This window comes from Macrobrachium rosenbergii, chromosome 29 (genome assembly GCF_040412425.1).
Source record: "Macrobrachium rosenbergii isolate ZJJX-2024 chromosome 29, ASM4041242v1, whole genome shotgun sequence".
Taxonomy (NCBI): Eukaryota; Metazoa; Arthropoda; class Malacostraca; order Decapoda; family Palaemonidae; genus Macrobrachium; species Macrobrachium rosenbergii.
The window spans coordinates 1137995-1160288 of NC_089769.1; the positions used below are offsets into that span (position 1 = coordinate 1137995).

A 22294-nucleotide genomic window follows, 5' to 3' on the forward strand; every position below is an offset into this window, starting at 1 on the left:
TGGCACGTAATGTACATCCATTTTCATATGTATAGAAGATGGTTCTTTTCCTTCCTCCTAATTACTGTCTCTTGTTCTGTCGTGTGAAAGAGATTATTTTAGGTGAAGGTTTTTTGTACACACTTATCCAGTTCTTTTTGTGTGGTTCATTAGATTGTAATTAATATTTGCTATAAATAATTGTTTGTTTAGTATTTTTCGGTATCCTTTTTCAGTGTTATTCACTGTTTCTGCTCTGTTGGTGATCTTGCCCCTTGGCCTTACATTATGTATGTACTGTGTGTATTGTGGCTATTACAATTAAATATATATAAGAAATCTTCGTTGTGTAGAAAAGTACTCAGATTTACAATTTTTTTCAGTCTCCACGTTCATGAAACAACGTCCAGAAAGTTTAAAAACAAAAATATTCACTCGGTATCCTTGAACCAATTTTGCACTAATTGCTTCTACATGTCACAAGTGTTTGAAAGAATACCAAACGTGTTGAAGACCTACGTCAGCTCGTCAACAGAACTTTATGTCCCGTGTTCTTAAAGACTTAACCAGTGACCTCAGAGAAGAGAGGATTTCAGATCTGCTGCTTCGGCTGACATTCCATTTTCACTAAGTCGTCATTGCTAAGAAATCACTCTGTCTCGACTAAGCCAGGATGGATTTCACTCCGTTGACTTTAGGTCTGGTCCTCTCGGTAAGTCTGAAGAATTTCGTGTTTTCTTTCACTGTGGGGTCGTCTTATACGTAGGACAAGGCTTCGTTCTGCAATCATTCTTATTGGAAATATAGTGCCTCTTAATTTCTCGAGTTTTTCACACTTTGTGTTTTCTTTTTTGCAAAAGAGGTGCCGATGAAAAGACAAAACTGTACCTGCTATCATTCTTATTGGAAATATAATTGTAACAACCACAGTGCCTCTTGATTTCTCGAGTTTTTCACACTTTGTGTTTTCTTGTTTGCAGGAGAGGTGCCGATACAAAGACAAAACAATACCCTTTTGAATTACACACCCCTACCCTACTGCAAAACCACTAATTCCCAAAACCCCAGGTTCTATTTTCTATGTTGCCATAACAACTAGAGCATATGGTTTTTGTTTTCATTACGTTCCACACTGGAAATACACTTTTTATTGTAAAATTTATTGCACTGTGTTACTTTTTACACCTTTGAATATGTCTGAGTAGTATATTATTCTATTGTATCTTATTTTATTATATATATCACGGAACCGAGCTGGGTTTGGTGGCTGAATATATGGGAGCCGTTCAAAGTAAATGGTACACGATTACTACTATTACTCCTACTACAGCTGTTCGTCCCCTATTTGACACCTGTCGACTGTAATTTAGATCAGGAATAGTGAATAGCGATGTATTTGTTGGTTGTTGTTGGTTATGACTTTCGTATAAAGTCTCGTCTCTCATCAAAAAGTCCTGTATTTGGTGGTATAATGAGAAAGAAGAATGAAATATGAGAAAAATGGACTAAGTTGAAATGCTTTCTGGTTCGTCCAGTTTCTCTATTAATCTATTTCTATATTAATTTTAAATTTAATTCACGAATGGAATAAAGCTTTCGGTTAACCCAATGCGAAGCCAACGCTGCAGTATATTCAGCCATGAAGTAGTTGGAAAATGATTTTAATTGGGATTAGCAGGTGATATAAAAAGAAGTGGCCCTCTTCATTTCTGCCCATTGTTCAGAAGGAAGTCACGTCACCACAATCGCCTTTAATAAAATACCGTGACCATTATCAGCCTCGATGCACTACCGTTTTAAACTTTACGTAGAGTAAATTTAGGTAAAACATTGTTCAGAGATTCTGCCCGAGCAACTTCGGTAACATTAAGGGATATTTAAAAAAGAGGTCAAATTTTACTTTAAATCACTGTCGTATTATTGGTAAAACCGAACACCACTACCGTGATCTAGTTCCAGCCGTTACGTTGACGTCTTCTGTTTATGTTTATGATATTTATCATCTAGTTTGTCTTCTGTTTATAACATTTACCATCATTTATTTCATTTTTACATTCGTCCCCCCAGGTGCCGGTACTAAACACGGCACTCGTTTTGCAAGTAAAGTGGTAACTGCAGAATCGGAGGGGCGTGGTCACTTAAGTCATGCCGAGGGACATTAAGAAAGTGATAATATTTCACTTTAAACTATCATCATATTCTTTACTTAAAAATATAATCTTCCTATGTTTTAATGCATGCTTTGAACATTTCTGACATTGGTTTCACCAGCAAATAGCAGAATTTACCACGCTTAACCAAACCTAACCTAGTGTATGAGGTTCTTGTATGTTGCGTGATAGGAGTTTTAAAACATGCCATAAACTTGTCATAATCTGAATGAGAACTATCAGTGGGATTAATTTCCTTTTATTTAACTTTTTTTTTTGTCTTCCCCACCCAAAAACGTGCTTTCACGAATAATAATAATAATAATAATAATAATAATAATAATAATAAAGGGTTGGGCCCACTATTTCTAAAAGCACTAATTTTCTTATTAAAAGGATGTCAGAAACATTCAAAGCACACATTAAATAATAGGAAAATTGTACTTTCAATTCCAAAATACAATAATGGCATAAAGAAAAATAGTACTGACAAACTGTACTGTTGCATACAATCAGAATGCAAGTTAGAAAAGAAAACTAAACATTCCTCCAGAATAATAATTGGAATAGATTTCTCGGAGAGAAAGTTACTCCAAAGTTTACTGTAAATGGAAATAAATAATTTTTTCAGTTATTAAAATTCTTAGTATTTTTAAAGGTTTAAAAAGAGTGGTATATAAGCATAAAGTAAAAACTATGTTTTTCCATTAATAAATGGCAGTTATGGTTAAACAAGCGAATCCATCAAGAAAATTTCCATATAGCGCAGAGAGAGAGAGAGAGAGAGAGAGAGAAAATCACATCTCATCCCCAGGAAGTCATTATTCAAATGTGAAGTAAAATGAATACAGTATACTGTATATAATGATAATTGGGAACGTGTGTTGGGTTGCATTTGAAAAATGAGATAATTTTATGTGTACTAGTTAAAAAAAAAAGGACTTTTTCATTATTTTTATGGAGTATCACTATACTGTACTGTATTGGTTGTGTACATTACTGTGTCATTATCTCTTTTACTAGAATTAACTGATATTGGTAACACTGTCTCGACTAAGCATGTTAGCCTACTTATTTAAGCAGGTCGTTAATGATCGCTGCGGTCATTAAAATTAAGTGACTGACAAGCTACAGTGATGAAAAAACTGTTTTCTGTTCTTATTAGTCTCTGACGTCAATGTTCACATGAGGACAGGAAATGTTGAAGTATGATTCAGCTATTTTTTGGTACATTTCAAAAGCAGCACACATACGTACACAGTACATGTACTTATACGCTACAGGTCTTCTTGTCTTCAATTTCATCATCTTAGTTTTCTTAAACCGTTTCCAAGATGCATTCCATTCACAATCATGGTAGATTAACAGTTTGAAAGTTTTATATAATGAGCTTGGTAGAAATTACATACAACTCTCATCATTGTATGATGTTCAAACCCAGACATGAAAAGTGATTGCAGGAAGTTGGACAGGGAACAAATAAAGACAGTTTAAATATGAAGCCTTTTTTATTTAAAGAATCATGCAAGCAGAATATCACTTAGCACGACTTGCCATGCTTTATATTTGGGAAATTCTTCATCTTGTATCTTCTACACAGTGGATACAGGAACCTCTCAACTAGTCATTTATGCATTGTCAGTTATACTCAAATATCAGTCATGGTTTGGGTAACAAGTCAGATTATTAGGAAATTTGAACATTATTTGTTATTACTCTAATTTAAACTGTTTATTTGTGCATGTGTGTGTGCATAAGTTCGTATCTCAGTAAGTACCACGATGCCTGCAACCTCATCCCTTCCCCACTTTTAACTATGAGATTGGTCTCTACCCTTCTGTACTTATTTTCCAGTGTTAAAAAATTCTCATTTCACATCTTTGTTGAACCACAATTGATTCAACCACTGTCAAATGTTAAGGACTATCAGTTCTTCATATAAAATAAAGTGTTTTCCATATATTTAGTTATTTATTTTTTTCTAGAGAAAATGGATGACCAGAATTTATACACAGTGTGGACATGGCAATCTTCCTCAATCATAATTTAGTTGTCTAACCAGATTTCCATTTGCATAAAATTCCACTTGTGAGTTTGACGTCACTGACATTTCTTATTCATGAAGTATTTTTTATCTTTTCAGATTTCCTGGTACGTGAGTGCCAACTCCACTTTGACCGAATCGTAAGTACATTATTCTTCATTCATTTCGTTTCTTGAGAAATGAAGGGAATTGTCATTTTGAGAAAGACTTTCAGCGGGTTTTTGAAAGTCATGTTTTTAAGTTGGTGTTTTTCTCATAAGGAAGTGAACATGATTGTTAGTAAGGAAGAACAAAATTATTTAATGCCTACCGTATTTTATTATTATTATTATTATTTATTTATTTATTTATTTATTTATGGTGTAGTTACATGACAGTAATAGAGAGGTTGTTATATATATTATCTTACGGTAAGAGCGAGTATAGTGAGTACAGTAGGATTTTACGACACTATCTCATATTAGAAAATAATGAGTTTTACAAGATCTTTCAGTGGAGATCTTTAATGCAGAAATACTTCAGACATTTTTTATTCCATGATACATGCATATGCTTTTTCCCCCCCCTTAGAAGGAATGGCACCAGTTGAGTAAACCAGTTTGCTTCTCTGATGTTGGCATTACACACTTTCCTTTAGTACGTTGTTATTGCGCTTTATTTATCCCATTTCTTTATTTTTTCAGATGGATCATGTTACCACAAAATGGGAAATTGTTCACAGAACAATCAAGAGATCATTCAAGCGCCTGGCCCACGGGGATGATTGTTCCCCGCAACTTCAAGTCTCTGAGGGACGGAATCAATAAACGAGGTATACTCCAGACTATGTAGTGTCCTTGAGAAATTATCGTTCCCCTCAACTTGTGAACACTTGTAATCTAGAGAGATTCACATCAGTCAGCTCATGAGAAACTAAACTTAATTGAGACTTAACAAAGGTTGTTGATAGGTTGATAGCAGTGTCACTGGGCAAATGTCTTGCTTTTGAAATTCTGTTTGATATTTTCCTCAAAGTAAGAAAATACAGTAACTTCAATTGTGGGATTGCTGACAGTGATGAGTATGGTTATTGTTTTCGAGTGTTTTCATGTTTTGAATGAATTTGATATTGGTTTTTGTTGAGAATCCATAGTATTTGAATTTAGAGGTCAATATCCATGGCCCAAACAAAGACTAAAGACATAGAAATTCTAAGATTAAAGAATTTCATACAACAAATGCCATTTAGCGGACAAAGTTTTTATCGTGAAAAAGATGTACAGGTGGTCGAATATTAGACTAAATACTGTGCTGTACAGTGTGGTGAATGTTCCATAATAAATATAGCAACATGTGCAAATAAATCTTCTACTACAGTACACATAGGCTACTCCTGACTTATGCTTGTCGTTCTTCTCACTCAGACCAACGTGGTTCCCTTCCATGTGGCACTTATAACCTGAATCCAGGCCAGGCTGTCACCATTCAGTCTCAGAACTACCCAAACAAATACCCAGTGGGCTCCTCTTGCCAATGGACCTTCCAGGTTTGTTCCAGTTAAAATGCTGCTACAATACAGTATTTTATTTTCATTTTATCATTTCCGAAGACAATCACAATAATAATAATAGAGTAGAGTTCATTTTGGCTCATCGTCGTTGCACGTCAGTTGGTAAAATGAATGTTTAGTAGTACGTAAAGACCTGCCTCCATTTTCCATAAAATGCTTCCATGATTACAGACATCAGCTGTGTTATTACACACATTGTCATTTCACTTGTTTTTGTCTATATTCGCAGTAAATCTTTTCAGGGAACATCTTCCGCATCATCCATATCCATAACATGCACTGACTTCAGATTGCAGTATTGCAAATATTCATTTGTGATGATCACAGGAAAAGACCTCTACAAACAGTAAGACACACAACACTTTATTGTCAGCCAAGTGGCACGTACAGTAATACCTCGAACTTGCACGATTCGAGTTGCACGAATTCACAGACACACAAATTTTTCATTGGAACCTAACTAATGGTCATACACGAGTTTTTCACGGACACGCAAACATTTGCGAACACTGAGAAACCCAGCAAAAGTGTTTGTTTAATTTTTTTATGTAATTTATAAGTTTTCAAGCTTTTATGTGTAAATTAAATAACATTAAATATTATTAAAAGTAATAATTTCTCTCTCTCTCTTTTTTAGTGAGATGAATTTTTATGGTACATGTATACAGGTATGTTTATTTGTATGATAAACTTTTTACCTAATAATAAGTACTAATTTTCAAATAATAATAATAATAATAATAATAATAATAATAATAATAATAATAATAATAATAATAATAATAATAATAATAATAATAATAATAATAAAACTGTAATTACAAAATTCGTATTATTTTGAACAAACAAATTCTCCCCTCATCTTTTGTAAGAAGGAGGTGAAGGCAAAAGCTGTCAGACATGTCATTTAACTTGACAAAGAAGGGAGTGTTGCTAATCAGTGGTCAAATTTTTCTTGTAATTCTCTCTCTCTCTCTCTCTCTCTCTCTCTCTCTCTCTCTCTCTCTCTCTCTCTCTCTCTCTCTCTCTCTCTCTCTCTCTCTTGTTCGAAGTTAGCCAACCTACGTATTACACCACTGTTTCTATGTATGTCTTTAACTGCACAGTAGATAATTTTGAACTGATCTAATTTTACCTGTACCGTTTACAAACTGGAAATGCGCCGTTCTAAAACATAGAGATATAGAGCATTTCAGAACAAAGAGAAAGTGACAGAATAAAGAATTTTTTACAAACAAGGTTGAGAAGACTTCTAAAAATAGATCGGCAGAAGGGGGGAGAGAGTCACACCATTTATTTCTCTTTTTTAAGGGTAATGTATTAAGCTAACTTTTAAATGAAATTACAGTAACTTTAATTTCATTTAAAAGTTAACTTAATAATTTGGGAGCATGATTAGGGTCATATTTAGTGTTTAAACTTTAGAAATAAGCATTTATTAGCCTTTTTAGAGACCATGCCAAACTCACGCGAAAATTCACCCGTGCGCGAGGGGTTCTGGAACCTAACCTCGCGTAAGTTTGGAGTATGACTGTATATTTATTTGCTTATTTTTAAGCTGCGAAGAAAATGGACGCCCAGGAACTTCGTAAGCATATGAGTACTTGTTATTCATTCTCAAAAACCAATTAGTGTTGCAGTACTTACGAGAAGTGGAAACGTGAAAATTATTTTTCGTTTTGCATAATTTCTGACTTGGTTCTTCTGTGATTAGCATAACATGTCACGTTTGATCATTAATTAATTGGTCACTTGTGTAGATTTATGCTGAGCAAAAGTATTACAGAACTGTATTTTCTGAGAGTTTTCTAAAGCTTGTAACATCCCAAGGCTACTGGAAAAGTCTGTAAAGAAGTGTCCATCAAATTTACATTTCGTCGTTATCTGTTGGTATAGATAACCATACCTGAGGCTTAGGTTTCCGTAATGACTTGCATCATAGCTTTGCATAAACATAGAGAGTACCTGATTCTTGATGGACAGAAGCAATTATCTTAAGAAGAAGCACAACTTCGACTGTCCGTGGCTACAGTTAGACCATTTCATTTCAAACTAGTCTACCTCTAACGTCAGAAGTTTGGTAATGTAAGAGATGGTTGATACAGCTTATCCTGAGTCCAGGGACAGTATGCACTGTCCCCAAGCTCATACCAAGGCACCTTCATTCAGCATGCGTACGTAGGGTGCACAAAGGTAGGTCTAAATGTGTGGAATGGGTTAGAATATAAAATTGAGGCCAAGGCGTTGTGCTGGGACCTATGAGGTCATTCAGCACCGAAAACTGAGTAAGAATGTTTTAAAAGGCGTAACAGGAGGAAAATCTTGCCGTTGCGCTCTGAAACAACTGTTAGGAGAGGGTGAAAAGTGAGATGGAGAAAGAAAATATGAATTGAGGCACAGTAAAAGAAATGAAAGGGGTTGCAGCTAGGGGATGAAGAGACACGGCAAAGAACCTTAAGTAATGCCTACAGTGCACCGTGTGAGGTGCACTGACAGCTCTACCCCATTACAGGGGTCCAGATGTATGGTCTTCAACTGAACTCAGGTATGATGGGTGAGTCAAGATTTCCTCTTCTGCAGGTACTGTTGGGTACAAGGCCCTTTTACGGAAACGAGCAAAAATAACCAGATGCAGGTTTTCTTTCAAACGGCGAGACGACAAGGCTATGGCTTCTCCTGCATTGTTACTGCCTCAGGTAAAGCTTGATTTTGTCGTAGAAGAAAGACTTCTGTTTTAAAGTGGCATGTATTATGAAACACTAGCAAAAAATGTATTTCGTTGGCTCATAAACCTCTTTTTATTTTGTTCTTGAATACTTCTGGTTCTTTGAGTGATCTTTTTCACCTGAACATTTGAAGGTCATTCAACTTAGTCAGTCTTCCTGCCTATTATATACTCGTATATATATTTTTTTTATTTTCCACACGTTATTGTCATTAATAATTGTGAACATACACTTGTTATTGTTATTAATTAAGGACATACACTTCTTTCCTGCACTTATTTCTGAACTCAGCATCATAAAAGATGACATGAAATATGTAATTTTTTATGATGCAGAGTTCGGGATCATATGCCATTTCACTTGTCATTCATCTCAAGTGTCTATTAGTATTATGTCTTTGCCAATTATTTGTTAATTAAGGTTACCTTGCTTAGATTCAGGTTACGTACTTTTAGGAACTTCAACTCCATCGACATCAACATCGACAACTTCTACTACAACAACAAAAACAACAGCTACAACACCATCACCAACAACAAGAACAACAAATACCAGTCCATCAACAACAACAGCTACAACAACAAAAACAACAACTACAACACCATCAACAACAACGAGAACCCCTACTCCATCATCGTCAGCAACAACAACTTCTAGTACAACAACAAGAACAACAACTACCACACCATCGACAACATCATCATCCTCAACGACCAAAAAGCCGTGCCGTACGTACAGCGTCACGAAAGAATCCACAAAGCTGTCAAGTTTTCTTTAGTCAAGTCAAACAGCGGCTGCGTGTACAGCAGTAGAGTAGTAGTGCAGTAAACCCCCCGTATTGGAGTTCTCATGATTCGCGGACTCACGCATTCGCGGGTTTCTCTTTGGAACATATCTAGCCATTATTCGTGGAAAATTCGCCCGTTCGCGGTATTTTTCACTGAGAAACATTCACAGATGACTGTATTTTCATATAATTTTCATGAATACATGCACTTTTCGTGATGAAACATGTTTAAACTATCAAAATGGGCTAAGTGTTTTTAGAGGGGTTTTAAGTATTCGCAGATTTTAGCTATTCGCGGGGGGGTGTGTGTGGTACGCATCCCCCGCGAGTACGGGGGGTTCACTGTAGTTTGCCTTTGGAATGGATCCCTTGCCCATTTCATTTTGCCTTTGGTTGTGCTAGTTTAAGCTTGTGAGCTTCTCTGCCGAAACCAAGTTTAGCCACGTTTCAGAAGTATATCAAAGCCGTGTGGGCAGCTGGTCGCTTGAACTACTATGTTGCCCAAAAATTATATTAAAATGGCTCAGAGCCTGTTAATAAAGTCAGCCGTATCCTGCAATCTTGTCTATGGGTTTCCCTACACTAGTATAGCAGAATTAGGCCCAATGAATTTAAATGTGCATGACTGTTTTCATTTTCTTCACAATTTATTTTAATTTTTTTCTCAATTCTTTTTCAATTTCAAACAGAACCTTGCGGCACTGTGAACCGCGTGTCACGGATTGTAGGCGGCGTGGAGACCGAGGTGAACGAGTACCCTTGGCAAGTCGCTGTGGTCTATGCAGGAACAAACAGCGTGTTCTGCGGTGGTTCGTTGCTCAATGACAGAATTGTTGTGACAGCAGCACATTGCATTTTAGCGTAAGGAAAGATCGTAATCATTGTCTGGTTCTTGAGAATTTCATCGTAGTCATAAATTGTTACTGTCATTTCAACATCATCAGAACGAAATTGGTCGGCCCAAGGCAACGTTAGTCTAGTTGTGTCACCCAGCATCAACTCCTTGCAATCTTGCCCTGCTTAATTGATTGGGATATCTGTGGTGCTATTCTTGAGTAACAGAGCATAAAAGCCTTTATGTGCTTCATACAGAGTGGTGACATACCCTGTACTACCATTACTCTCAAACTTTGGGTTATGTCATACCTTTATTGTGGCCTTTCACAGTTTTGGGTTTGAGTAACGTCAAGCACACTTTCCATCGGTTATTTTTTAGCTCTCAATTGTTCATCGATTATTTTTCTTTATGCTTCCTTTTCCTCTCATCTGATCTAAATTATTTGATTCATGTAGTAAATTGATGGCAAAGAAGCAAAAAATAAAGGTACTTTTAAAAGAATGATTGCATGATAGAAATTTACTTTCTAATAAAAATTGTTGCTTCACTTACTATTGATTATCCATAGGTGCATAAAAATGCAATTGAATTATAGAAATATCTATGAATGCAAGTTCTGAACCTGTCTAACAGACCCACAGCATTCAAAAACATGTACAGTTCAAGAAGTCTCTGAAAGTGTCTAATTACAATCTTCAGTCCAGCACAATAGAAGTAATGCCTCTTAAGCCTTGAAAATTGGAGGATTCAACAAGAGATTGCCTCATTATCATGAGACTTTGTAGAAAAACTTGGTTCTCTCCACTTTTATCTAGTCTTTTGTCATTCAGCAAGACCAGGCTTCCACACCCTGCAATATTTTTACAAGATGTCACGTACAGAAAGCACTAGATTCCCTTTTTTTAATGCCTCTTGCTTCTTGCAAGTTTTAGATTTTACCACAGTTTTTTTTTGTCACAGCTTTCTTTTTAGTTATGTTATGGCAGTTTTCATCATGGCATAACCTGTTTCTCTCTCTCTCTCTCTCTCTCACTTACATAAGGGTCACAGTTAGGACCTGAAAGTGCTCGAGATCAAAGTAATATGTAAATATTTAACAGTAAACAAGATATACACAAGAATCTTGTGGGTTTCTCTTTCCATCTTCAGAAGAAAACTGAAAGAAGTTTTTGTTTGTTTCATAAGACGTAATCTTCAAGATTTAAGTGTCAATCAGATTAAAGGAAAAGGAAAATGATAGGTAATATTGAACAAAGCCCCAGAAGCTGGTTTGATAGCAAAAAGTAGAAGCTAACGCATGTCACTTCGATTGTAATTTCTTCTGTTGTGTTTGAAGTGCTATACTGTGATAGATTCTCATCTGTCAACTGCCTTCACTACTGCATGGCATTCTCAACTCTCCCTTGAGAATGGAAGTAAAGGTATCTTAATCAAAAAGCAGTGCTTATTACTTTTCCCAGCATAAAAATGCTGTCATTTACAAAAAGCTTAAGAATAGCTAGTTAAGTTGGAGCGAGTCAGCCAGAGCGTAAAATCAATCCAAAAAACAAGAATTACGGGAAACAAAGTTTTCAAAATAAGATGCATTAGAACAGCACTGACCTCTCCAGAGGACCTTTTTGTTTATGTCCGACTTCCAGGATGTTTATTTTCGTTTGTGTTTTTCAGCATATATAACAACAATATCATTGCAGAAGTTCTCTTGGGGGCACACAACTTACCTTACCCAACTGCAACCCAACAGAGGATAGCATTGGCTGGATCGGGTTATCATGCCAACTATAGCTCGTCAACCTTCGATCATGACATTGGATTTCTGTTACTATCTTCTGCTGTAGTTCTCAGCGAAAGGGTGAAGCCTGTTTGCCTTCCAGATGTTCTCAAAGATTACAGTGGTTATCAGGCTGTGACATCGGGGTGGGGAACACTGAGTGAAGGTATGGACACATACTGTACGTCGTTGATTTTTGTGTCATTATCATTAGTAGAACTAGTAATGGTAATGTTATTATTATTTTGTCCGTCAGTTTCTTCTGATAATTCATTTGGCTTCTTAATACAGGGTTTAATTGCTAACTATTACTCTACAGTACTTCAGCATGTTTTCAACAGTATATAAAAAGAAAGTCGAGGTTAAATTAAGATCATACAGTATTTTTAAATATCTGTCCAACTCTTTAGAATGGAAGACAGTGTAACTAAATAAGTAAGCAGACCAAAAATCTTTAGTTTTAAGAATAAAACGTAAGTCCTACAGATATAAATGAAAACTCTGGAGAAGTTCTTTTGTAAAAGTTCACTATTACGCAAGATTAAGAATAAATCCATGTAACCTTCTCCAACAAGTGTGGGAAAAGGGAATGTTTTTACCCATGCATCAAAAAAAAACTAAAATGTATGAACAGCTTTTTATGCAAAAGAGCACATGCTATCACAGTGGTGACTTAATCTCCAAAAACATTCATTTATTGCTCTGAAAACCATTTTGTGTATCTCATAAGGGGTGCTGAATGACTGGCCAGAATGATGAAATAGATTTCCATTGAGAATTGTATTTGTTACAAAAGACTATTTCTTTTAAAGAAGACTAAAAATCTCTCAATTCCGTAAGGAATCAGTGTTGAAAGTGATGAAAGTAGAAGTTGAAGGGATGACTTTGCAAAGTTTACAGACTACAGATTTGAAACTCATGGTGTCACTTGTGTGTGTCCCAACCAGGAGGTCCTCAGCCAGTTGTCCTTAATGAAGTGGATGTGCCAATACTGACAAATGAAGCCTGTGGCCAGAGCTATTATGGTCTGGTGACCAGCAACATGATCTGCGCAGGGTATGCGAGCGGTGGTAAAGATTCGTGCCAGGTTAGTTTTACGAGTGGTTGGGTATCTCAGACATTTCCTGGCGGTTATGTATTTGGAAGTGTTTTTCTTGGTAAGGAAGGAGGTAGGAACAGATACAGAATTATATGAGTTTTTCGTAACTTATCACAGAAAGCTGTAGATTATAGCTTTACATTATATTTCCCCTGTCTTAACTTCTAAAAATTCTTTCTTAACATTGATTACAGGGAAAAAGTAAGTTTTCTCCATAAAACGAAAAGCGGCCTGAAAAGCATAACAGAAGAAATGGCCATTCAAAGAGCTAAACTAAAATCTGGTTTCCTTTTCTTTTGATCATATTTTGAATTGGTACATTGCAGTGGCATTGTATTTTTTCATTCATTTGAACATGGATTTTAGACAGCCACACAGTAGGTATTCAAAAGTGGCTGTTATTCCTAACAGTTTTCTATTTTGCTACTTCGTTGAACCTATCTCTCTTGCACTTCAAGGTGAACTGGCCATTCATAAGATATTGCTATATTTTGGGGCTTGTTAACCATAACTTACCAGTTCATTCTTCTAGCACATCTTTTAAAGTTGTGTTACCCCATTAAGTTTTCCTGTCGTGTTGTCTTATGTGGTGTGTTGGCCTGAAATTGTAGATATTGTTACCCTGTCTTATGACTTAAACAGTTTTGTAATTGACAATGAAAATACAGTACATTACTTTTATTTATGTTAATCTGTGGTTTAACATTTCTGGGGACACAAGAATTAGAGTACCTTACTATTTCTGTGGTCACCAACCTTAGATGACAATGTTAGCCTTGCTTCACAGGGTGACTCCGGGGGACCTCTGGTGGTGGAAGACAGTGGCAGATGGGTCTTGGTGGGCATTACGTCGTGGGGAAACGGATGTGCCAGGCCCGGTAACCCAGGCGTCTATACCAGAGTTACTCGTAAGGTTCTTGAAATACAGTATTGGATTTGATCAAATTTAATCCTTGTTTTTTTCACTGGAAGAAAATAGGCTTGTCATATTTTTCTAAATGTTGAAAATATACATTTCGTAAATAATAATGATTCTGCTTATAATTCAAGTGAGGTGAGATATGCAATTGTTCAACAGGGTATATCAGTATCCTTGTAGACCTCATGAAGCAGTATGGAGGAAATAATCTGTGCAACGGTACAACTTCAGCAGCGCCAACTTTGACATCAACAGCAACATCAACTAATGCGTCTCCTCCATCAACACCTGCAGTAAGTGTCTTTTCCAAAACAGCATGAGAATAATGTAATAATGTCTGCACCCCTTCCCTCACCAGAAGACATGAAACCATTGTTACAAACTTGAAATTCACTTTCAGCCTCAAAAAGATTTTTGTATCTATTTTCAAGGTTCTTTATCTAATCACATTTTGACAAAGGTTGAATAGAGAGGAAAAAACTGTGCATGATTAACAGTCAGGCAAACTGCATTACACTTATACCCATTTTGCTTAAAAAGAAAGTGTTTCTATCATTGTACCTTGATTGAATTCAAATATCATCAGGTTGTGAAAATGTTAGTATTAAATAAAAAAGTTCTGTTCTTTCTTAAAGCAATTTACATCTATTATCACATCTTTGTGCACTGTAATGATTATGAAATTATTCTGCTTCATAAAAGTCACTGGGGTAGTTGCCAAGAGTTTTTTCTAAATTACTGTATCCAGAATTTTAGTCAGCTGTCAAAATGAGGAATGTTTTTACCACAGGGCAACTGCTCCAAATTCCTTTATGTAGAAGTACTGCAAAGAAGTAAAGATTTATGTTCAAAAGAATGAACTAAAATATATTAAACCACCTTATTTATCAAAAGTATTTGTGCGATGCTTATAAATGCACTCTTGAGGTAAATTTCTTTTCTAAGCTTATATAGTGATGTTGAAAACTGCTATTAATAAGTCTGATACATCTACATAACAATGAGCAAAGGAGCTTTGGCTCTATTTTTTCTGCAGAAATTAATTAATGATGCTATGTACTTAACATCGATACCAAGGACTGTAAATACATACATTATTCTCTGGGACCATCAATGTTTTCGAGAGGTGGCCTCTTCAAGGGGTGACCTCGTATGTATTTCCACATTACTGTCTCCATTCAAAGGATTCTTGTGAGAATGGACTCGTACTAATATCCATACTCGAATATCTGACAGACACCCATAGTAAGCCAAGTTAATCTTTTGAACAATATTTATTTATGCAAGTCTTGAGTTGAGGTATTTATTTATGCAAGTCTTGAGTTGAGGCAGAATAATAAAATATGAAACTCAGAAAACTGAAAAAACATCTATCAAGTACCCAGTCCAGGCAAAGGTTATGAAGTTAAGCCTACTGTTCATATAACCCACTTTGTGGTGCACTGTAGGCATTATTTAAGGCTCTCTTTGCAACATCCCATTGGCCACTAGCTGCAACCACTTTTATTCCTTTTGCTGTACCTCTGTTCATATTCTCTTTCTTCCACCAGACTTTCCACCCTCTCTGACATTTGTTTCATAGTGCAACTGCAAGGTTTTCCTCCCGGTACACCTTTCGAACCTTCTTACTGTCAATTTCCCTTCCAGTGCTGAATGACCTCATAGGTCCCAGTGCTTGGCCTAAATTTTATATTCTATTCTTTTGCAGAATGTGGCCGACGAAATCCTGTGATCAGGATAGTTGGAGGACAGCCGACAACAGTGCACGAATACCCCTGGCAAGTGGCATTGACACTTCTTTTGTCAACTAGACCATTTTGTGGTGGCTCAATCATTTCTAACCAGTGGATCTTAACAGCAGCTCACTGTGTTGCTGGGTGAGAATAATACTTTTGGCAAGCATTTTCTTATTACAGTAAACCCTCCGTATTCGCGGGATGATGCGTACCCCCCCCCTGCGAATAGTTATAATCTGCGAATACTTAAAACCCCTCTAAAAACACTTAGAACTGCCTATTTTGATGGTTTAAACACAAAAAATCTCTAAAAATGCTTATACCTGAGTATTTTAATAGTTTTATCACAAAAAATGCATTTAGTCATGAAAATGCTGTGAAAGTAATTAGTGATTGTTTCTCAGTGAAAAATACTGCAAATGGGCAAATTTCCCGCAAATAATGTGTATATACGTTCCAAAGAGAAATCCGTGAATAGGCGAGTCCGAGAATTGTGAGACCGTGAATATGGGGGTTTACTGTACACTGAAAATGTCCTTCACACATACTGCATGTCTTCAAGCTTTCCCGATGTTCTTAATAATTCATTGTAGCATTTTCAACTTCAACCAAAACTACAATGTTTATCAAGTGATTTAGATCTTAACTTGTGTTACATGTTCTGAATAAGATTTTAATATTTTGAATCTTAACCTTATGTCACAGTGGTGAATAAATCATCCAGTGTGTAGGACATGAATAATTTCATTGTGCTCTTAAGTCATCAAGTGTATCAGATGAATACAAAAGGCAGCTAAGTGTTTCAGATCTCGACTTGTTGATAGTGTTAAGAATCCCATCTAGTGTTGTGACTTAAAAAGAAAAAAACCAAATTTTACAAAACAACAATTATTTTTGGTTTCAACCAATTCTACAAATTTCTGAAAACACACCTTATCTTTTCATCCTATATCTGTATGGGAGTTAGTAAGATTGAAAACATTTGCTGATACTATACCACTGATTCAGTTTGCGGTGGAAAAACCCTCGTAGAATAATACTGAAACCCTGCAAATTTTCTCACCTCTGTATGTTGTTGAATAGAAATATTTGTACGGATTACTATGTTCTTTTGCAAAATATAAACCATCAAAACATTTGGATGAATGAAATTAGAGAATATGAAAAGAAACATTCTCTAGAAATTGAATTCCTTTATTACTTTATTTATCAGTGCATGTAATATGTTTTTAACTTAGAAATATCAAAACAATTTCATCACTAAAAAAAGCTGAATCTTAAAATAACATAATTTTTTGTGCAGTATGCAGAAAAGACTTATTCCCAACAGTATTTCTATTCATCTTTCAGAGCCAGCCCATCAAATTTGTACGTGGTAATTGGAGAGCATAACTGGGCCACAACATCTGAAACGAACGTAACGCAGAAACTCAAAGCATCACTTGTATGTAGTTAAATCTCTGGTTATACAGTATATATATAGGTATAAAAATCTAATGAGAAACTCTCTTGAAAAGAGATCAGAAAATTGGTCAATTGCTGCTCATTCAAATGAGCTTTTGTTCACTGTATGTGATAAATTCTCTTGAAAAGAGATCAGAAATTCAGTTAATTGTTAGTTATTCTAATCAACAGCCTCTTGTTTATTTTCCTGAAGACTGCAAATTTTATATCCAAAACAGCAAAATTTTGTGGTTATCGATAAAAGGCAATTTAAAATGGAACTGAATAGGCTAAATAACTACGACGGTATATCATCTTTCTGATATGAAAACATAACTGCAATTAACGGCAAGTGTCGTAGAAAAGTAGGATAATACGACGTGATAAATTTTGATTCATCCACCTCCTTGCAGATCATTGTCCATCCACAATACGACAGTGTCACTTACGACAATGATATGGCTTTGATCAAACTACCATCTACAATTACTTTCCCAGCAGACAACAAGATTGCTCCCGTGTGTCTGCCGGATCCAGGCAATGCCTACGCTAACATGAACGCTACAGTTACTGGCTGGGGAACGACTGCATCAGGTTTGTTTCCAAAAGATAAAAATGTATACAGGATTCATGACGACCAGCTTGGATTATGTTGGTCCAGATTGCCTTCTGCTAAAACTTTCTGACCACTCTGACCTGTAGACACTGACTCAACAGACAGCAAGAAAGCACTGTAAGCCTTACCTAAGGTTCTTTGCTGCGTCCCGTCGGCCCGTAGCTGCAACCCCTTTCACTCCTTTTACTGTACCTCCATTCATATTCTTTTTCTTCCCATTTCCTTTCCTAATTGGAAATGGAATATAGAATTTAGGTCAAAGGCCAAAAAATCGTTGAAAATCGTCAAAAACCCTAAGAAAACCTTACTTTTAATGCTTTGGGTGTATTGAAAACGATGTAAACTGCATTTTTATTGAGTTTTTCATCAAAAAAACCTCCAAATTTTTATTATTCTGTCATTTTGGAGCCATATTTCTTCCGTCGGATCAGCCTACGACACGTCGTAACCCTGGAACATGCGTCGTAAACCGGGAAATCATTTCTGATGAATATATTCAAAAAACGTAACCTCGGAACGTTGTAAGCCGGACCTGTCGTAAACCGGGGACTGCCTGTATATATATTCTGTTGAATGAAATCATTGCATTTTCAATATATTCTCAGTTGACTTTGAATGCTAGAGAATGCTTTCTGAGATAAACATATTGCATATTTCAATCCTTCGTTTGATAAAGTGAGCGTAGTTAACGGCTGAAAATTTGGATTTTCGTAGAAATGTAAAAATAAATTAGCTGTATTAGGACCATAATTAGTTACTGTATTTACTATTAGTACCCATTTTATAATTATAGTACAGTGTACTGTAATTCTGAAACCAATTTAAAATACTTAGCATATAAGGCCACAATACATAAAATAAGATCTTCCTGTGCCTAAGTACTATAAAGACTACTGAAATCAAAGCTAGGCAATACAGAATTACTGGGACCCTGAGGAATTTCAGAACAATAGACTCTGTAGCTATTTTATTTTTATGATCCAATTATTTTTTTTATCCAGATATGCAGAACTTTGTTATTAGATTTTCTTGTTTGTTTATCTAAAATAAAAATAATAGCTTTATTGTTTCCATGACTTTTGTGTTGCAGTGAATATATGATTCATTCAAATACTTGTAATTTTGCAGAGGAAAAAACGACTATGTAATGGTTATTATTTGTGTCATATACTGACTTAAGATTGTTTATCAAAATTTTGTCAATCTGAATTTTATATATCATCATAGCTAATGTACAGTGATTTTAAATATGCTTTTATTGATCTGAATTATGAGAAGTTTATGGTTTTAAGTAAAATAGACATTACAAGTATAAAACGAAACATTTTTACCTCTCTAACTTCAGTTAGTACATCAGTAAATTGAAAACATTGCAGGTGGTAACCAAACTCAACAATTATATGAGGTCGTAGTGCCAACAATGACCAACACAAAGTGCCAACAATCATATGGAACTGCCAGCATCACAGCAAACATGATTTGTGCTGGACTGGATGCTGGAGGGAAAGATTCTTGTCAGGTACTGTACGCTGACTTAAAACAATGAGTTGACATAGAAAAATTAACATACATTCTGCACGTACATAAAACAATTTCATGTTGAAGAAAAATTGCTCAAAGACTTGTACGACTTGCAATGTTCAAATAAGAAATACTTCCTGGCTCTTTTTCATTTAGAATTAAGAATTGAAAAAAGACAAATTTAAGACGACTGTGAATTGCAAACAGTGGAGGATTACTAAAAAAAAAAAAAAATAAGATACATAGAGAAAGAGAGACTTGAAAGTTTTAAGCAGTATCCTTCATATTGTCTATGATGTTAAAATCTCCTATACAAATCAGGAAATGTCCCAACCGCAGATAACTTTCAAACTCCATTGTTACAATAAAGAATCCAAATGGTTCTTTCTCTTTTCAGGGCGACTCAGGAGGGCCACTGGTGACTGAGGGCAATGCAGCCCAAACATTCATGGTTCAGATTGGAGTGGTCTCCTGGGGCAATGGCTGCGCCCTTCCAAATTTCCCTGGGGTGTATGCCAGAGTGAACAGTAAGCAAAATGTGAAATTTATTTGATTGGTTTACTCTCACGCTATCATCAATGCACGGCAACTATTAAACTGACGTGGTACAGCATTGAAAAACTGTGAAAAGTCCAAAACTAGTTGCATCTGTATGAAAGGGCAGCCATGTTTTCAAAATCAGATAAGTTAGATATTCAAGATTTATGCCAGTTTGAAAGCCAGGTTAACAGGTAAAAGACAGTGGCAGCAATTTTAAAGTCTAGCAAGGAACAAATTAGGAAGGGTTTCTTATACAAATTGACAGTCAAGGAAAAGAATTGGAAATTTTCCAGCAAATTGATTGGCAAATGAACATGAAATGTTCCATATCTGAAGTATGCTGTTCAAACTAATAAGATGAAAAAGTCTGCATATGGTTTCAAGACAGAGCAGTCCAGTACTATAAGAAGGGCATTGGTTAAAAGAAAACCTGCCAGGGAAGGTATCTGTACCAGTCAAGAAAATGAAAAGATTACATTTTATAAAGATCCATCTTACAGCAAATTAGATCTCATTACTATACCAGAAGGATACTTAAAATAAGTATGAATCTTAGTAGTATTTTATATTTTTATTGCTGTGTAAGTTTAAAATGAAATTTATAAGTTTAAAATTAAATTTATAGGGAAGTGTTATAAGTTTAAAATGAAATTTATAAGGAAGTTTGTATAAAAGATAAGGAAAATTAAAGCAAATTTTCCAAGTCCACTACAATAAAATTTTCAAATCTATATGATTGATAGTAAAAAGTCAGAAGAAATTTATAGACTAAGCAAATCTCAAATCCAGGTGTAAAAACCACTGAAATTAAGGGAAAAAAGTGAAGTATGATTGTTATAATTACTGATGCTTAATTGATTTTAAACATGCAATTCTGTCATTTTATTCCAGACTATCTTGACTGGATCTCAGCAAACATTGCAGGCTCTGAAACTTGTCCAAGGCCATAGACAACATAATTTTGTTAAAATAACAGCTGAAAAGAAGAAAAGATCGATCTCCCAAGAGGGTTATACTTTTGTCCTAGCTGATCAGGAAGTCATTAATTTTGGTTGCAGAATTTACTCTGGTAATGAGTTCCTGTGTACCCAGTCCTAGAGTATTAAACTCCTTAGCATTCAAACCAATCTATCATTTTTTCCTCTTTTAACTGTGGATATAAATATCATTCCAAAAACATAGCATTGCGCTGTAATTGGTAGCCTCTAGAACTGAGGTGCCTCAAAAGTACGCTCGTCTAGTAGTCACAAATACAAGCGTTGTAAATGCAGTGAGGAGAAAAATTTTTATTATTCTTGTATGGTATACATAAGAATGTGAGTGTATTAATACAGGCAGTCCCCGGTTTACGACGTTCCGAGGTTACGACACTTTTCAAATATATTCATCAGAAATTATTTCCCGGTTTGCGACGCATGTCCCGGGGTTACAACGTGTCGTAGGCTGATCCGATGGAAGAAATATGGCTCCAAAACAGCAGAATAATAAAAATTTGGAGGTTTTTTGATGAAAAACTCAATAAAAATGCAGTTTACATTGTTTTCAATACACCCAAAGCATTAAAAGTAAGGTTTTCTTAGGATTTTTGACGGTTTTTCAGTTTACGACGCGGCGGAAAAACGGAACCCATGTCGTAAATCGGGGACTGCCTGTATATTTTTGACCAAGTTTATGTCTTTCCTTTGTTGTTGGATCAGATGTTTCATCATCTTTGCTAACAAACCCATGCTTCTTTGTTTCATTTTCCACCTGTGTGTCCCGTTGCTAAGTAACCAATTGGTTCTTAGCCATGTAAAATAAGTCTAATCCTTCGGACCAGCCCTAGGAGAGCTGTTAATCAGCTCAGTGGTCTGGTAAAACTAAGGTATAATTATTTTCCACCTGTGTGTTCCTTGCGTCTAGCAATGGTTTATTTGTTTCATTTCTCTCATCAGGGATAACATGAGGTTCTTTCCCCTATGTGTTTTCTTTGAGCATATCCACTTTTTACCCTCAAATCACATTTCCCTTTCTATTTTCAAGAGCATTACCAATTAGGAAACTTGGAATTCAGCCACTTTTCACGTTTTTTTATACTTTCCTTTAATTTCTTACTGAGCGTTAGAACAGGCAGAGCACATACTTGGCATATACTTATTAGGAATGAAGGAAGCAAATCTTTATAGGTATGCTGCCTAGTTGTAAACATTTTACAGTGGGCTAAGGGTCTCGGTATCCCCCTGGTTTCCAGGTTTTCCCAGATTTGTCCCTGGAAAACATAACATCTTGTTTTGCTCTGCCAGACCAGCTGCCTTTGTCAATGTGGTCAGGGTCTTGTGGGACAATTTGCAACTGTACATTCTGCCTTTGGTAAGATGGATTATGTGGAGCAGCAACAGCAGGAAGAAGGAATGCCAAATATGACCTCCTGTGTCTCTGGCAGAGTAATACAAGGAAGAAGGAATGCCAAATATGACCTCCTGTGTCTCTGGCAGAGTAATACAATGTGCTGACACCAGGGAGACCTCTTTCTCTCTCTCTCCTTCCTCCTAGCAAACTTTACCCACTGTTCGGACAGCCAGACACGACACTCCAAA

General features: G+C 35.8%; 2 protein-coding genes across 10 annotated transcripts; both read left to right on the forward strand.

Moving 5' to 3' along the window:
• The first annotated feature begins 557 nt into the window (after nucleotides 1-557).
• Nucleotides 558-20841, forward strand: LOC136854467 (clotting factor G beta subunit-like). Of its 9 annotated transcripts, none has more exons than XM_067130760.1 (18): nucleotides 558-691; nucleotides 4273-4313; nucleotides 4857-4984; nucleotides 5577-5698; nucleotides 5965-6068; nucleotides 8303-8418; nucleotides 8904-9176; nucleotides 9925-10096; nucleotides 11742-12010; nucleotides 12792-12931; nucleotides 13731-13851; nucleotides 14022-14155; nucleotides 15571-15739; nucleotides 16949-17042; nucleotides 17455-17635; nucleotides 19034-19176; nucleotides 19576-19705; nucleotides 20610-20841. In XM_067130760.1, the coding sequence occupies exons 1-13, from the start codon at nucleotides 653-655 to the stop codon at nucleotides 15592-15594; spliced, it is 1683 nt and encodes a 560-aa protein (XP_066986861.1). In that variant the 5' UTR covers nucleotides 558-652; the 3' UTR covers nucleotides 15595-15739; nucleotides 16949-17042; nucleotides 17455-17635; nucleotides 19034-19176; nucleotides 19576-19705; nucleotides 20610-20841. The 9 variants fall into 9 exon arrangements, with proteins under 9 accessions (XP_066986861.1, XP_066986860.1, XP_066986868.1 ...); XM_067130766.1 differs by lacking the exon at nucleotides 558-691 and adding an exon at nucleotides 1299-1359; XM_067130762.1 differs by lacking the exon at nucleotides 558-691 and adding an exon at nucleotides 1362-1623.
• Nucleotides 17500-22210, forward strand: LOC136854317 (trypsin alpha-3-like). Its single transcript, XM_067130614.1, has 4 exons — nucleotides 17500-17635; nucleotides 19034-19176; nucleotides 19576-19698; nucleotides 22001-22210. Exons 1-4 carry the CDS (start codon nucleotides 17500-17502, stop codon nucleotides 22208-22210), a joined length of 612 nt encoding a protein of 203 aa, XP_066986715.1.
• The last annotated feature ends 84 nt before the right edge of the window (nucleotides 22211-22294 follow it).

Bases quoted from the DNA above. Each gene is read 5' to 3' on its own strand.
- LOC136854317 (XM_067130614.1), top strand. From the start codon at position 17,500: ATGGCTTTGATCAAACTACCATCTACAATTACTTTCCCAGCAGACAAC. The intron at 17,636-19,033 runs GTTTGTTTCCAA...AAAACATTGCAG, and splicing joins CTGGGGAACGACTGCATCAG to GTGGTAACCAAACTCAACAA. The intron at 19,699-22,000 runs GTGAACAGTAAG...TTGCTCTGCCAG, and splicing joins TCCCTGGGGTGTATGCCAGA to ACCAGCTGCCTTTGTCAATG.
- LOC136854467 (XM_067130759.1), top strand. From the start codon at position 653: ATGGATTTCACTCCGTTGACTTTAGGTCTGGTCCTCTCG. The intron at 692-4,272 runs GTAAGTCTGAAG...TTATCTTTTCAG, and splicing joins CTTTAGGTCTGGTCCTCTCG to ATTTCCTGGTACGTGAGTGC. The intron at 13,852-14,021 runs GTAAGGTTCTTG...ATTGTTCAACAG, and splicing joins CGTCTATACCAGAGTTACTC to GGTATATCAGTATCCTTGTA.